The sequence below is a fragment of the Littorina saxatilis genome, linkage group LG2 (genome assembly GCF_037325665.1).
Source record: "Littorina saxatilis isolate snail1 linkage group LG2, US_GU_Lsax_2.0, whole genome shotgun sequence".
In the NCBI taxonomy this organism is placed as follows: Eukaryota; Metazoa; Mollusca; class Gastropoda; order Littorinimorpha; family Littorinidae; genus Littorina; species Littorina saxatilis.
Window position 1 is genome coordinate 16,649,466 of NC_090246.1, and position 17,661 is coordinate 16,667,126.

Genomic DNA, 17,661 nt, shown 5'->3' on the forward strand with positions numbered 1-17,661 from the left:
GCTCTCACCATGTCTTCCAAAACCCATAAAAGCGGATTGTTCGCCACAAAGAAATCAGACGACAATTCAGCGACGAAAGATGGCCCGATTGAGCAGAGAAGACCGCCAAATTGCATTGGGTCGTTTACAAGCAGGCCAAAGTCAAAGTGCAATCGCCAGGCACTTCCACGTGTCCCAGAGCACCATCAGTAGACTGTGGGTCAGGTTTCAAGCCACTGGCTCCGTTGCTGACTTGCCACGAGCGGGAAGACCAAGGGCGACAACTGCTGCTCACGACCGCTTCATACGGCTCCGCCACCTCCGGAATCGTTTCCTGTCGGCCTCATCTTCTGTCCAGGCTCTCCCCGGGCCACACCGATTATCGGACCAGACCGTGCGGAACCGCCTGCATGAAGCTGGTTGGAGAGCTCGCAGACCTCACAGAGGAGCTGTCCTCACCCGCCGCCATCGCCAGAACCGAGTGCAGTGGGGCAACCAGCACCTTCGCTGGACCGTCCGGAATCACTGGAGACACGTGTGGTTCAGCGACGAGTCCTACTTCCTGCTCCAGCGACATGATGGTCGGAGGAGGGTCTACCGGAGAGTAAACGAACGTTACGCGCCCAACTGTGTGGATGAGGCACCCGTTCATGGTGGTGGAGGCATACCGCTGGAAGGAGCACCCTGGTGCACGTCCAAGGGCGCATAACTGCCCAGCGATACGTGGAGGAAATTCTGCGCCCACACGCCCTTCCTCTTCTGGCTGACCAGGATGCCATATTCCAGCAGGACAACGCTCGCCCGCACACAGCACGACTCACCACCCAGTTCCTCACCGACCACCATGTCCAGGTGCTTCCCTGGCCATCCATGTCGCCAGACATGAACCCGATAGAACACCTCTGGGATGAATTGGACAGACGTGTGCGCAGGCGAGAAGAAGCGCCGGCAAATCACCGCGATCTATTGCAGGCACTTCAGGAGTGGGACACCATCCCACAGCAAGATATCCGGCATCTGATCCAGTCCATGCCCAGAAGGTGCCGGGCAGTTGTTGCTGCTCAAGGCAGTCACACCCCCTACTGACTTGACAGCCTCGGCACCCAATCGTATTGATTGACTGATTGATTTGAAGATGCAAATGAACTGTGTGTGCATTCAACTGTGTCCATACCAAATTTCAAACAAATAATCTAAATATTGGATTTTCTGTTAATTTTTTCGAAAAATAAAACAAATTTGGCAAGTAGCAACTATGCGTTTCTTTTTTTGAACAGTATATATATTGAAATGTAATACATTATCTCTGTATGCAGTTCTCTGTGGTGGAAACCATCATGACGTCATTCATAGACGAGTTCCCGGAACAGCTGGGAGGTAAGAAGCGCAGCTTCTACTTCCGAATCTTCGTCGTGGTCGTCTGCTGTTTCCTCGGCCTGCCTATGCTCACACAGGTAAACTGCGCTCGGTCGGGATGGAGGTGAACTATGTGATATATTATAAAGTTTAAGTATCTGTTATGGTGTTACACGTGTAACCGTGCGCCAATCTACTTTCCTCTTTCGTACTGAACTCAAACACTAAAGCAGACGACACAAGTTATATTAACCAGGTTCTTTTATTCCATACGATGAAATGGGGAAAATGTGGGATAACGGGGGTTTATCTTCAAATACAACTTTCACTGTATAGGACTAAACAACTTAAAAAAAAACAATATTCTCACTCTTCATTCTAAAGCTACATTCTTCCCCTAAAGATACCCTTTAAAACACACCAAATCCTTTCCCCAAACTACACTCTACTCTAAATCCTCACTTTCAACTTTAATCCAAAAAAAAACCACAATGAGACTCTAATTTAAAACAAACGAAATCTAAAAAAACAAAACAAAAAAACAATTCTTTTTAAAAAAAACAAATCTACAAAAACTCTAACAAAATCTGACCAAAATCTCTCCACTAAATCTAACTACTCTTCACTAACAAAACCTAGTCTATAAAAACAAATCTACGCCCCACTAAAAAAGAAAAGACCTAACTAAAACCCCGTCGCACACTCGGCCATCCTGCAAACACAGAATGCACGCCGTAAGCATACGTAAACAAATCAACAATTTCAACTACCACAAACGAACTCATTAAACAACAAAACACATCATTCCTACCAAATAACATGCCTACAATACCGTTTTCTCAAACGACGGTCTTCTAAAAGCATTCACACACAAAAATCTTCCCAACCATTCCAACTCACAAAACAATCTACTTGAACATTCAAATAAATCCTCCCCCCAAGCAGCATACTATTCTTTTCACCGCCTACCCATTTACAGAAAGAAAATTGTTTTAACCTACCAGCAAAAGAATCCTCACATCCCGGAAAGATTTCCGGCCGTGACAGACATGTCACACAACGGCATTGAAAACACGCCGCACCAAATACACGTCTTCTTCCCTCAAAGATTCCAAGCAAAAGCACAGTTTTAGCGTTCACATCCTGTGCGCCGGTGTCACAAGATTAACCCATTCAACTCGAGGGGTGTCAGGCAGCCCCACTTTCTTTAGTTAGTGCCTAACGTCACCTTCAACTATTCAACTTTACATCGCGGCGGAGGGAAAAAGGGAGATGGAACAAAGCCACCTGTCAATTGTTTCTTGTTCACAAAAACATTAATCACAAAATTTACTCCAGAGGCTTGTACCAAAAAAACAATCGTTTTACCTATGCAAATTTTAGAATCGGCTATTCCGCGAGACCAATTCAATAGAAATGAAACTCAGTCTCGGAAACCTTAATGGATCCCCGATAGTATAGAGGTACCACGAGTTCACACGGATGCACAAAAGTGCATGTGTACCGTAACTGTCGTTCCCAAGCTCACACACGTTTGATTAACACAAAGTGCTGACCTTGAGGGGTCAGGATGTCCCTCTTGTCTCGACTGAGAGAATTTGAGTCAGTAATTGTAGTGATAGTAGTGTCGGTGATGGTGCTGTTCTTAAAGTAGCTGCAGATGCCGTGGTCGACTGGGCGTTAAGCAAACAAACAAACAAACAAAACGCTGCAGATGGATTGCACTGAGTGGTGAATGCTCATAATGGTTACGTGACAAGGCTGTGACACAGGGATGTGACAGGGATACTGTCTCCGACTCTGTAAATGAAGTTGAGCCGTGTCCATCCCGGTCTGGATTGGAACCCGTCACCCTAGGATCACAAGTCCAGTGCTGTGCCAACTGACCTACTTGACCCCTGTCATCTGTAATCAATGTTAGGGACATTTTCTGTCACCGGGCCCAGGCAGGAGTTGGTAGAACACTGGACTTGTCTCCCTAGGGTCACTGGTTCGAATCCAAACCGGGACGGACACCGGTCACTTTTATGTGGAGACTCAGAGACGGTATCCATGTCCCGCCCCCGTGTCACCATAGTGGAACTTATATATGACCTTGCACACTACGCAGACACACCTGGGTAGCGCGACTCTTGTTGCTGCTAGCTTTCCACTGAGAGGAAGCGACCCGAATTTCCTAGCAATGGGATATTAAAGGAAGTAAAAGGAAATGAAATAAAACTACAAAGGAATTGTTTGCAGGGAGGCTCCTACTTGCTGGACCTGGTCGACAACTACGTGGTTGGCTTTCCAACCCTCTTCGTCGGATTCTTTGAGCTCATCGTCATTGCATGGATCTACGGTGAGTTTCATGATAATTGCATCATTTTATCTATGAGGAAACGTATGCTAAGGTCGTATGATATTAGAAGAAATATGCTAAATATATCATGTCAGTATAAAGACGTCACGTGTAGCTTGACTCAATGTTTGCCAGGACAATCAACTCTACCACCACCCATACAGGCATGAGACCAAGGGTAGGGCGGATGGTGACGAGAGAGGTGGAGGGACGGGGAATGTTTACAGTGCCGTGTGCCGGGCTGTGAGCAGTGCCCAACAATGTTTAGCTCAGGCACCGTCGCGGCAGACGGCCCTTAGTTCTATGCAGGAAAATGCAGCGCGCTATTCTGGCCATCTGGCCAACTGTCGTCCTCATCTCTAAGGCAGACTGATACCAAGAGTTGTAAGTTACACACGCCTTCAGGCTCAGGCATTTTCAAACGCTCGACTCAAGACTGCATACAATCCCGGCAAAGTTGTTTCCAGAATTCGTCTACTGTAGCGAAGAGGAATAATATGATATCATAGTATGAAAAACCACCGGCACGGTGGCCCAGTGGTAAGGCGTCCGCCCCGTGATCGGGAGGTCGTGGGTTCGAACCCCAGCCGGGTCATACCTAAGACTTTAAAATTGGCAATCTAGTGGCTGCTCCGCCTGGCGTCTGGCATTATGGGGTTAGTGCTAGGACTGGTTGGTCCGGTGTCAGAATAATGTGACTGGGTGAGACATGAAGCCTGTGCTGCGACTTCTGTCTTGTGTGTGGCGCACGTTATATGTCAAAGCAGCACCGCCCTGCTATGGCCCTTCGTGGTCGGCTGGGCGTTAAGCAAAGTAACAAACAAACAAACAAATAGTATGATAAGAAATATGCTCGTATCAGTGTTGCCTCACATCACAATCTGGGAAAGCCAGCACACAAACCAAACAACCAATGGATGTTTCAGCAAATAACTTTGTGAAGGTTTTTATTCGCTGTCGAAATGCAGTGTCTGCTCGATATGATAAGGTTTTCTTATGAAAGCATGCACATAGGAGACCTTTTCATGGTGACACTATCCGCGTGTTTAAAATCTTGCCTCGCTTTCAAGGAATACAACTCTTTCACATCGCAAAAAATCCCTCACAGATTTATTTCCCAACATTGTCTATTATAAGAACATCCGACCAAACAACCGCATAAACCAAACAACGTAACTTTGTCGGTGTCAGAACTGATACGTAATGATGTTTCTTCAGCTACGCCTGAAGTCTTCTCAAAACAGCGAAGCCGGACACTATCTTGCATCTCCAGGGCCGGACCAAGTTCGTTTGAGGGGGGTTCCAACTGAAGGCAGGGGTCCAAAGTCCACATTTTTTTTTCTCTGACTGAGAGGTACATTGGATGGGCCAGGGGGGGGGGGGGGGGTCCGGAACCCCAGGAACCCCCCCCCCCCCCCCCCCCCAGAACCGGCCCTGCATCTCCTCACTTGTACGTTTCTTTATAACTAGTCGTTTTCCGGAAATAACTCTGTCAGGATTGTCAAGCGTCGTGCTTAAGTGAGACACTGCATAACATATACATCGGAGTCAGTTATTCGCTTTATTTGTTGGTTTTAACTGGTCGACCACGGACTTGTTTTTGTTTGGCTCACTATAACCGGACATGACTACAGCGGGGCGCAACTCTTCCACAACGCTCGGAATCCCTGACAGAGTTATTTCCCCAAATCGTCTATTGCAGCAAAGGGAAATAACTAACTGGATAATAATGTCGTTTCCTTGGCCCGTGCAGGTCACAAGGAATTCTCTAAGGACGTGAAAGCCATGATCAAGCGGGGGCCTTACAAATACTTCATCGTCTGCTGGGTCTTCGTGTCTCCTGTTATGCTGCTGGTATGTTATATGACAAGTTTAGCCTAGATTTTGAACAAAAGAACAGACAGATTCACACAGGTATACACGCACGCACACACGCATCATCAGGCACGCGCATACGTGTACAGTAAACACGCACACACACACACACACACACACACACACACACACACACACACACACACACACACACACACACACACACACACACACACACACACACACACACACACACACACACACACACACACACATTCGCATACACGCAAGCAAGCACGCATGAAAGTCTCACTTAGTCAAATAACAAGACATGCCAAAAGTAAAATTTGAAACTGAAAACATGTTCATTTATGATTATTTTGACACTGACTTCCAATGTAAGACCCAGCAGGACGGGACCATATAGTGATATATTTTGTTCCAAGATAGATGAAAACATGTAAAAAATCTGAAAATAAGTGTAAGAGTCACTGAGGGATTCACTGAGCTTTAGCATGAAAAAACACACATAGGAACACAGTGATTTGATGGACTTCTTGAAGGAGCCTACCTGATGTATTTCTTTCCGAGTGAAAGTGGTACAGTATTCGTGGTCAATATTCACAATCGTCGATTTATTTTCAGGGTGTGATCATCTTCAAGGCATACCAGTACGTGCCCCTGACGGCCAACACGACGACACACTACCCCGTGTGGGCGGAGGTGCTGGGCTGGGGGGTCATCATCTTCCCCATCTCCTTCATACCTGGATGGTTCTACTACTACAGCTGCAAAGGAGGCCTCTGGACGGTCAGTACTGTGATACCTGTCTTGAGGGGACACCTGTAAAACCAGGCGTTGTTGTTGTTGTTGTTGTTGGTAGTGGGGGTGGTGGTGGTGGTGGTGTTCCTTCATACCGGGATGATACTACTACAGTCTGGACGGTCAGTACTGTGATACCTGTCTTGAGGGGACACCTGTAAAACCAGGCGTTGTTGTTGTTGTTGTTGTTGTTGTTGTTGTTGTTGTTGTTGTTGTTGTTGTTGTTGATGTTGTTGTTGAGAGTCTTGGGAACTCAAGCAAATTCTTGTCGTGTACTCTATGTTTGATCGACATTCAACATTCACAGTGACTGTTCTCTTGCATTCCGTACACCTGGACACATAAACACACATTTGCATGCCTTCCATCTTTGGAGCTCAAACTCACTGCCGTCTTGCATGCTTCTTTCTGTCTCAGAAAATGAAAGAGCTGCACCAACCCCTCGACTCATGGACCAGCCGTCGCCAGCTCTCCAACGACCCTGAAATGCGCCCCAAGACACCGACCTCCGAAACCTCTCCCGAGATGTCCATGATCTCAACTCCCGGAGACACCCACCTCCCCGACCAACTCCCGGGCTCCCACGGCAGTCTTCCTATAAAGCTTCCTCGCTACCATCAGGAGGCTGGGGACTTGATCCAGGACAGTGGGGTGCAGGGGGTCTACACCCCCCGGGGGAACCCTGAACGGTTTGCTGGGTACGAGAACAGAGCTTACGACGGTGAGCCGGTCGAAGAGCAAAAGACAGAGTTTTGAAAACTGTACTAATAGGCTTAGAGGTACCGATATTTTCTTTCTTGTGTAAACTGTTATGTTCACCGCCGCAGATACGTTACAGTTTAAAGGCATAGAAAGCTGATGAATATACACGCTAATTGCTTTACCCAGAGCTGGAGACAGACTAAATTAAGTTCCCTGCAAAACATTGTGGTCTAGGAGCCCTTAAATGTTGAGATATTTGAATTTTTATTTTGATCTAGATGGTCCTATTTATAGATTTGGCAACACATGTAACGTTGATGCAAGGGAGCTAACACCGCGGCTTTGTTGACATCCTCACTTTTTCAGAGGCTAGAACAAGCTGTAATGCATGTATTATGGTCCGCGCATGGTGACATATCGTCATTATATGGTCTTATGGTGCGTTTGACATCGATTGTGGGCAAACTACACTTTGTAAACACGGGAGTGCGTTAGTATGCCTTTAAAACAATAAAAATGACAGGGCCGGATCTGGGGGGATGGGGGTGGGGGGTCCTAAACACACGCCAAATATCAAAAGCCTTGCATCTTCTCGTGCAGAGTTGGATTCAAAAATAAATAATTTCGGAAATGTCAACCTGCTGAATTAGTCTAGAAAAAAAACACCTCTCTGCGCAAAAGTGAGTCACGCTGTGGATTCTTGGTTTTTGTCTGAATACAAGGACGCCCCTTTTCCACAATGCGACAACCGGGACAGCCCCATATAGCGGTGAACATAATCACGCGGGAAGTTAGGACAGTGCCTTTAACTGTGGGTGAGGTCTGTAAACACTGGAACCCGCCTTGTACGACTTCCACAAATCTGATAAAATGTGACCCTCCACCACGGAATGAGTCGCATGTCACCTTTGCATGATTTTCATATTATTACATTTTCCTTAAGAGTTTTGTATGCTCTATCCAGTGGTGAAAACCGTTTTAGAAAAGAGCGAAAACTGTTTGAGTTATAAGCCTGTGACTAAGGTGACCCTCACACTGTTACCAGACACTCCCCGGACTTATATTAAGCCTAGCGCAGAACCGCGCGAGGTGACATGCGACTCATTTCGTGGTGGAGGGTCACAAATTAGGCCTGACAAGGAGGTTATAATCATCAAATCTGAAGAAAAAAACAAAGACTTAAAAAGTGGGAGGTCTTAAATTAAAGCGGGGGCGGGGGTCGTTAAAAGGGAAGTTACACTGTACTGGCTGAATCACGCGACAACTACTTAACCTCCGCTCACCCTACCCAACGCAATCCCATATCACGAACATCACCGCCAGATCGCTCCATCGAGACGTTAACGATGAGGATGCATTGGAGAACAATTAACACAGGGATAGGTTGGTATTTTTGGGGGGGTTTTCCCCTCAACGCAAAACATTGCGTTTGGTGGATGAACGGGTTGAGTTACCTGTTTAGTTGGGAAATTGGGTTTCACCATAATATTGCTAGCTTCTCCATTATTTTCGTTTGGTTTTTAGTTCTTTGCGAATACAATTCCAAATATCAAAACGCTGTGAAATGTTTTCCGTTGTCGATTACACTGAGACGATTAACTGAAAGTAAAACGATATGATGTCTGTGCCATATGCGATGTCTGCCATTTTAAAATTGAAAAACACACAAACACACACGCGAGCACGCATACACGCGAGCACGCATACACACACACACACACATACACACACACACACACACACACACACACACACACACACACACACACTGTATGTCAGGAAAATATATATATAAGTCCAACTATAACATGTGTTTGAAAGCAAAATTGAATTCCTTTCAGGAGCCTCACATATATTCCCCATTGCGTGTAATGTTTTTGAGTTATATTCTATTGTGTGAATAAATAAACAGAATGTAATTTTTATACAAAATATTATCATACGAGAATTATGTTTGTGACATTGTTTGAGCAGAATTTGAGTGTGTGTGTGTGTGTGTGTGTGTGTGTGTGTGTGTGTGTGTGTGTGTGTGTGTGTGTGTGTGTGTGTGTGTGTGTGTCTGTCTGTCTGTCTGTCTGTCTGTCTGTCTGTCTGTCTGTCATGTTTCCGTGCGTGCGAAAAAAAAGTATTCAAGAAAGAGATAAGAGGGGGGAGTTCATTGTTGGTGAGGCTGCAGGGGCAGCTAGTTCATTCAGTTCACCGAAGTTGCTGTACTCCTGACGTTTGGAACACTGTATTGCGTACTTAACGAACCCCGCAGCACCCGACAAAACCGCCCCCTAGACCAAAACACAAACACGAACAAATATTTCTTTCAGCAACTTACGAATACGCCCTCCATCGCTAAAAAGTCTCAGTCCTCACGCGCTGATGCCACCAAAATGCCCAAACACCTAACACACATCGAAAATCGTTTAAAAACGTCTCTCAGCGCACAATCAACATTATATGCAACAAAACTCCGCGGCAGCAGTAGCCGGCTGTGCGAACAGGCACGACCAGAGCTCTGTAATTCTCTTGGCTATCGGATCGATAATGTAAAAGTGTATAGACCAGAGCCATTATCACCCAATTCCCTTGATAGAGCGTCCTATGGCGAGCAACTGGTGTCACGCTAAAATGTGATTTACATCTGGCCGCTTTCCTGGTCCCGATGGACCCCTTTACTCAGACTCGGGCCCGCGCTGCAATTGCTTGATTTTGCATAATATATCAGGTAGTTTTGTGTGTGTGTGTGTGTGTGTGTTGGGGAGAGGGGGAGGGGATGGGGGGAGGGGATGGGGAGAGAGAGAGAGAGAGACGGAGAGAAAGAGAGAGAGAGAGAGAATGTATGTGTGTGTTTTGTGTGTGTGTGTGTGCGTGCGTGCGTGTGCGTTCGTGCGTGTGTGTTTGTTTGTGTGTGTGTGTGTGTGTGTGTGTGCGTGTGTGTGTGTGTGTGTGTGTACGTTTGTTTGTTTATATGTGTGTCTATGCATGTGTCTGTCTGTTTGCCTGCGTCTGTCGGTACGTCTTTCTGTTTTTGAGCTTGTCACAGTGTCTGTGGTACGTGTGTGTGAGGGAGAGAGAGAGTGTTCGTGACACTGGGAAAAAAGACATTTATTTTTATTGTTCTGGAAGAGAGAAAGGGGGGGGAGGGGGGGTGGCTGAGAGAGGAGGAATTACATTTATGAAAGAGGGGCGCATTTTTATTGTTTCTCGGGACTGAAAGGTTTCTGGTATCACAGGAGTATGCCGGCCTCGCTTGATTCATGATAATCTACAATTATTCAAAGGGGGAGCGTGATCAAGAATTCAGTTCAGTTGAAGAGTTTTCTGTGCTGTGTGATGTGTGACTAAGCTGTAGAGTCTGTGTAAGGAACGTGAACGAAATGTGTTGATGTTAGAAAAACGCAAGGGACATCCGTTAAACATTTTAATCTGTCTTCGTTTTGAATATTCTGACCAAAAACGAAATAGGGAATAATATTAGGAAACAAAGAAGGAATACTATTTTTCGAACCGCAGAAATTATGATAACTTGTTCTTTTGTCATTTTGTTGAAGTGAGCACTTTGTCTCGCATTTTGTTGAAGTGTGCACATAGTGTCGCAGTACGTCGTATTCTCATTGCTAAAAGCTTCTCTTTTTAGTGACCTTCTGTATAATATCAGCGTATAACATCAATGACATCCGGGACATACAACATTGGCTTCCGGTACACAGTGCTGCACAATGGAGTGCTAATGGTGACCTTTCCGCCCCGCTGATGCATGTATAACTAATCGGCTTTTCTTTTCCTTTTTTTTTTATACACGTTCACCGAATTACTGGCATGTCGCAGTGTCACACGAAGTTGCAATGGTATGAGTCTTTCTATCGAGTCTTGCAATGACTAGCAGGATTATTGTTGTGATGGTGTATTTAGATTTCTTAAAAGCAAAAACAATAAAACAGTACATAAGGTAGGCAAACCCCATGGATTTTGAGCGAAATTGCGATGTTTTGTGTGTGTCTGTATTCGCGCTACAAACTTGAATCAAAACCGATTTGTGCACAACTTGCTAGGTGAATTATTAAGGAATGCAGGGTGCACATTTCAGTAACTTATCAAGTTTCAATGGAGAACACGTGTACATGGAAGTACACGTACAGGAATGAAATACGGTGCATGCAGTTGTGTGACCGTTGTCCCAGGGATTTTCCATTTCACAAAAAAATCGGCAAGAAATTAGACAGTTTAGTGAAAAAAGTTGACTAGCGTAGAACCCCTCAATCACAGCACAGAAAGAAGAAACGACTGCTTTGAGTATGATTTATAAGGCGTAGAAGCTAGCATAGGCAGGCATAAAAAAAACGCAAGAAGTGTGCTCAAAAGAGGAAAAGACATAGCAAGTGTGCTTCAAAGAGAAAAAGACGTAGCAAGTGTGCTCAAAAGAGAAAAAGACGTAGCAAGTGTGCTCAAAAGAGAAAAAGACGTAGCAAGTGTGCTCAAAAGATAAAAAGACGTAGGAAGGGTGCTCAAAAGAGAGAAAAAAAACGTAGGAAGGGTGCTTAAAAAAAATAAAAAGATGCAGGAAGTGTGCTCAAAAGAGAAAAAGACGTAGGAAGTGTGCTCAAAAGAGAAAAAGACTTAGGAACTGTGCTCAAAAGATAAAGCCTCTGAGAAAATATGACAACAACCTGTGTAAAACCGTCGACTCTTTTTGAAATATATGCCCAGAAGCTAATGGGTGTGAGAATAACAAGTATACATTCTGAAAACGTAGAAGTCTCAATGCCTATAAGTATAACAAAAAGAAAAATAATTCTTTATAAAAATAAAACCGCACTTGAAATCTATCATCCGTCTTCTGTAAAGCTTTATGTGGACCACATAAGCTCTGTTCAAGTTATTGCAGGGAATAAGAGCATTCTTCAATTTGGACATAATCCTACCTAAAATCATCAACTTCCTTTTCAGAATGGGAGTACTGAATTGATATTGCAGCTGACCGTAGGTGTCAGCTTAAAAATAAAATTAATTCAGAACAAATTCTCACTTTGCACAGAAATCAGCCAGACTAAAGATTTTAGGTATGTGTCCTAGTGGTATAGGACGCTCGTATTCCATGTAAAATCCTGGACGGGTCTATGGTGTTTTACACGGCGGTTTACACAGAAACGGGTGTACCCTTAATGTCAACAAAACAAACGCAACAACGTTGTCAAAATGTCTTTCTTGCGACAGAAAGGTGTAACGTTTAATTGATGTCAAGTTGAATACAAAGTTAACCTCTTCTAACCAAACCGATATCTTGAATGTGTGCGATATAATGATGATAGATAACTTTTCTATAGCGCGAGTCCCATCAATTGGCTCCAGGCGCTTTACAATTTCACGTGCACTCCTCATTGACTGAACAAAGGTGCTAAACACCAGTCCTGCATACGCTTTAACAAGTGTTGTATTTCTTTAAGAATGTGTGATTTTAACAATCCAAAATGTCGAGAGAGGTCCAAGGGGCAGGGATTATTATCCTGACAGTGATGTCGACGCTTAGCATCGTGTGTTCTGCAACTTATTTGAACAGCACAGGTAAGGAAAACTTTTTTTCTCTCTCCTATATCTACGCCATTGAATAATATATACACTACCGTGATGAAGAAAAGAAAAGAAGTCATCAATTTACAAAAGAGAGAAGAAAAACAAATATGAAAAGTTAAAAAGTCAAGATAACGTTTTCATGTACAGTACATTAGGGGGCAAAAGAAACGCAACTCATTCGCGCCCACTGTTGCAATTGATGTTTTGTCATTTTCAAATTGTCGTAAAATATGAACTTGATACGGTACATCAAAAAGAAAAACAGATTCGTGGGGGTTAGTTTACTGGCTGTACCATAAGTGCATAGTATTTTATAGTTTTCTTTGTTTACTTTTTCATAAATTGTGTTATGCAGGGTAGAGGTCGAGCGAGTCGTGATTGCAGGCGAACGTGTCACTTTGACACGCTACATAAATCGTAACAATGCATATATATTGTTAAAGCAGGTAAAGGCAGTTGTAGGCGACATTCATCTATCAACATGAAAATGTAATTAGAATTTGTCAGGGCAAAGCAAAACAAATTATGCTGCAGGGCCAGTATGCAATAGTCGAGGTTAAAGGCTTTAGTCTCGGATAAACTTTACCCTCAATGCAGTTTATCCCTAATAGCAAAAGTTTTCAAATTAGACGCCTGCATATCGGTCCTGACGAATAAAGCTGGACAATACGTTATTTCTGAATAGCCAACAAATAAAAATCATGATTTCTTTTCACCCTGAACACGTCACTGATTTGCGACCAAGACGTCAGTACGGAAACCCAGCTAAGAACGGCCATCAGCGACTGCTTTACAGAGAGCCTTGTCAACAGTCACAAAGACGTCATCGCATACGGGAATGACGTCAGATTGAGGCCTTTTGACTGGTGGCCACCCAGACCAGTGACTGTCAACATGATACGAGTTCTGATGAGTCTATGCAGGTAAACGGATGCAAACTGTTAAATATTTACAATTTATTTGGTCCTTTCTTGTTATATTTGGCAACAAACTTGGCCCGAAGTCTGTTTGGTCTGTCCAGCTGTGGCTTATTCTCGGGTATCAGTCTATCTTTCTGTTCCTTCTTTTTATTTTTATTTTTATTTTTTATGTTTCTATTGACTCATTATCATTCTGGTTTGTTTTTATGATTATTTGTCCATGTACACGTTTTACTAAGTGCTTGTTTGCTTGTATCGTAGAGTTCACAATAGCAGGTCGAAATGATTGTTACTTTTTTGACTTTGTCCGATTTATCCACGGGCTGTCCATTTTCCGCAGGTTGACTGCTCAAGAACAATTGTTCTTTCTTTATTTCCGGTAGATGCGGTGGTGAGAACCAGATTAGCTTTTATCTATAGTGTATGCCCTTCTCTCTGTTTGTTTTTGTTTTGTTTTATGCTTAACGATTACGCGTTTTGCAACGTTCTCATCAGGTCGGAAGACTTAAGAGCAAGTACAAACCATTGCATAAGTGACGTATACCTCTCGGCGTCCGGAAGTGACCTTAATATCAACCTGGCGCTGACACAACTTCCGCTTCCGGAGGTGTGGCACGAGTTGCAAGATCTCATTTGCATTTCTGGTGAGTTCGATTTGTTGCCAAGCATTTACTGACAAACACAAGAACACTGTGCCAATAGAAATCACATTTTTGACCGAGAGTACACTATGAGATGAGTTTGTTCAGATTTTGATTGTAGTGTCTGTGCCAAGGGGAACATCTTAAACAGTTGCCAAAATTAATAGTAAGCACCTTTTTGTCTCTCTTAAAATGGTTAGAGAAAGGCGTAGGTTTACAATCCAAATAAGCAGATTCAACACACTGCTTTAGACCCCCAAAAGTTTTTGTTCAAGACGGGAGAGACAGACAGTTGAACGGAATTGAAACGTTTTTCTCTCTCTCCAGGATTTACCGAATATGCACGCCGAAGCTTATATTAATCTGACCCTTCAAAGTACATATGCCTATCAAGCAACGAGTTCAGAAGTTTAAGCTACACTTAAAGGGTAACATATGTTGAGAGAGAGAGAAACAATGACAATGACAATGACAATGACAATTCTTTATTTAACGAGGGTAGTAGATTAAGCAGTGGTCTGCTTTTTTACGACCAGCCCTCGCCCTAAAGAGAGACTAACTACAAAAATGAAATAAAAATATACAAGATAAAAAAAAGAAAATAGAAAACTAAAATTCTACAGAGAGAGAGAGAGAGAGAGAGAGAGAGAGAGAGAGAGAGAGAGAGAGAGAGAGAGAGAGAGAGAGAGAGAGAGGAGAGAGAGAAGAGAGAGAGAGAGAGACAGACAGACAGACAGACAGACAGACAGACAGACAAACAAAGACAGAGAAAGGGACAGGGAGAGAGACACAATGTGAGATGGAGGGATGGTGATGGAGATATATACAGACACAGACAGGACAGACAGGACAGACAGAGACAGACAGAGACAGAAAGACAGATAGAGACAGACAGACAGACAAACAGGACAGACAGACACAGTCAGACAGACAGACAGACACAGACAGACAGACAAGACAGACAGAGACAGACAGACAGACAAGACCGACAGAGACAGACAGAGACAGACAGAGACAGACAGACAAGACAGACAGACAGACAGAGACAGACAGACAGACAGAGACAGACAGACAAGACCGACAGAGACAGACAGAGACAGACAGACAGACAGACAGACAGACAGACAGACATACAAGACAGACGGACAGAGACAGACAAAAACACAGATAATCTGTGTAAGCACTGCTAACGTACCACAAAAGGGAAAAGCTGTCAACTAACCTGCATTGTCTCTTTTCTCAGACAATCTGGTAGAAGATCTGCCATGCATTGCTCACCTTCAGTACTCGCTCAACCAATGTGTCAGCGAGCATCTCAGACGATCAACTGTTCAAGCAAGTCGGCGTTTTCTCGTCTGCAGGTCAGTTTACCTATACCTTCTTCTTCTTCTATGTTCATGGGCTAAAACTCCCACGTACACTCGTGGTTTTGCACGAGTGGGTTTTCACGTGTATGACCGTTTGTATCCCGTCATTTAGACAGCCATACGCCGATTGCGGGGGATGCATGCTTGGCATTTTCGTGTTTCTATAACCCACCGAACTCAGAGACATGGATTAAGGTATCTTTTCCGTGCGTACTTGGTTTTGTGCTTGCGTGTACACACGAAGGGGAATTAGCCACCAACAGGTGTCCAGTCTTTTGCGCGAGAGTAGAGCATCATTTCACTAGAACTTATGGCAAAAACCAACGGCTTGGCTTCTTTCGACGCACAGTGAGAATGTTCTGCTGGATCAGTTTCGTAGATTGACATAGGTATCAGTCACAACATTAATTCTGAAATTTTGAGAAAGAGAAAAATCCGAACTGCGCAGACAGCAGTTTGTTGATTGTTGATTTGTGTTCAAGTGAAATGATGATGCCCATTGCTTGGGTCAAGACATGGACGGATTTCTTGTTTGTTTGTTTGTTTGTTTGCTTAACGCCCAGTCCACCCCGAAGGGTGATATGAGGGCGGTGCTGCTTTGACATTTAACGTGCGCCACACACAAGACAGAAGTCGCAGCACAGGCTTCATGTCTCACCCAGTCACATTATTCTGACACCGGACCAACCAGTCCTAGCACTAACCCCATAATGCCAGACGCCAGGCGGAGCAGCCACTAGATTGCCAATTTTAAAGTCTTAGGTATGACCCGGCCGGGGTTCGTTCGAACCCACGACCTCCCGCTCAATGGGCGGACGCCTTACCACTAGGCCACCGTGTTGCGGTCGGATTTCTTGTAGTTCTCTACATGGTCTGAATAGCAATACAGGTAGCTTATACAGTAGTAAAATCATATCACAGGTGTAGGCTACTGGCACAGAAAAAACACAACTTCAATAGGCTTACCATGAATGAAGCGATACGAGTTTTACATTTTTACGAGTAGTAAATGTGAAAGAAAAAGCTCACAATATCAGGCGTATTTTTTTTTATTAGCTTCTAATAGTTCTTTTCTGCTCCTTCTAGTCTGAGTAAGGCCCGTTTGGTACAAAGGTTGATTGATTTATTACAACAAAAAATGACGTTAGACTTTTTCATCGTGGATCGTGGGGTTAATTAATAATGAAAGACCAGAATTAAGATGAATTTGTTTGTGAACAAAACAAGAAAGGAAACCGAGTCTTACACACACAAAAATCAACAAAATGAACATGTGCGTTGAGATATCTTCAAAATAGTTTAAGTATTGCGCTTGACCGCTTATGCACAAAATTTACAGTTTTCGATAAAACTATCTTGTTTTTTAATTCGACACATACATTGACTTTGCCCTGACATCGTGTGTGTGTGTGTGTGTGTATATATGTGTGTGTGTGTGTGTGTGTGTGTGTGTGTGTGTGTGTGTGTGTGTGTGTGAACTTTTTTTCTTCTGTTTACTGGTAAAAGGCAAGTGGACGCTTCAGCAGAGTGCCAGCGACAAATCTACAGAACTTGTTCGCGGTGGTCTTCTAAAACTTTGGCTGCCGTGACCCGGAAGTTGAATCCTGCTCTTTGTCCGCCCCCTCCTGTGGCTACGTCATCAAGCACATCCTGTCACGTGATTACAACGACCTTGACTTTGTTGGCCATTTTCATTGTTGAGAGACTGTGTTGATGTGGTTTTGCTATCCGTTTTTGTTTTGTTTTTGCAATACCATGTTTGTTAAATGAGAGGGAGTCCAAGATTTACTGTTGATGTAATTTGTCACAGCTGTGTGTGCTCATGCGACTTTTTTAATTTTTATCTCAAAGATAGAGAGAGAGAGAGACAGAGAAAGAGAGAGAGTGTGCGTGTGTGCGTGTGTGTGTGTATATATGTGTGTGTGTGTGCATGCGAGCGTGCATATCTGCTGTCTGTCTGTCTCTGTGTCAGTGGCTGTTTTTCTTTATTTGGTGTTTAACGTCGTTTTCAACCACGAAGGTTATATCGCGACCGGGAAAGGGGGAAGATGGGATAGAGCCACTTGTCAATTGTTTCTTGTTCACAAAAGCACTAATCAAAAATTTGCTCTAGGGGCTTGCAACGTAGTACAATATCGGTATTACCTTACTGGGAG

General features: G+C 44.0%; 1 protein-coding gene and 1 long non-coding RNA gene across 2 annotated transcripts in view; both read left to right on the forward strand.

Moving 5' to 3' along the window:
- LOC138958342 (sodium- and chloride-dependent glycine transporter 1-like) overlaps positions 1-8,966 on the forward strand; it is a 24,001-nt gene extending 15,035 nt beyond the window's left edge. The window contains exons 11-15 of the mRNA XM_070329457.1: positions 1,296-1,433; positions 3,577-3,676; positions 5,430-5,530; positions 6,137-6,301; positions 6,731-8,966. Coding sequence (XP_070185558.1) covers positions 1,296-1,433; positions 3,577-3,676; positions 5,430-5,530; positions 6,137-6,301; positions 6,731-7,069 — 843 coding nt within the window. The 3' untranslated portion in view covers positions 7,070-8,966. The remainder of the gene's footprint in view (positions 1-1,295; positions 1,434-3,576; positions 3,677-5,429; positions 5,531-6,136; positions 6,302-6,730) is intronic.
- Positions 8,967-11,566: 2,600 nt separating this feature from the next.
- LOC138958343 (uncharacterized) lies at positions 11,567-17,380 on the forward strand. Its single transcript, XR_011453381.1, has 5 exons — positions 11,567-12,568; positions 13,323-13,500; positions 13,993-14,141; positions 15,382-15,499; positions 17,012-17,380. It is a non-coding gene; the product is annotated as an uncharacterized lncRNA (long non-coding RNA).
- Positions 17,381-17,661: the final 281 nt, after the last annotated feature.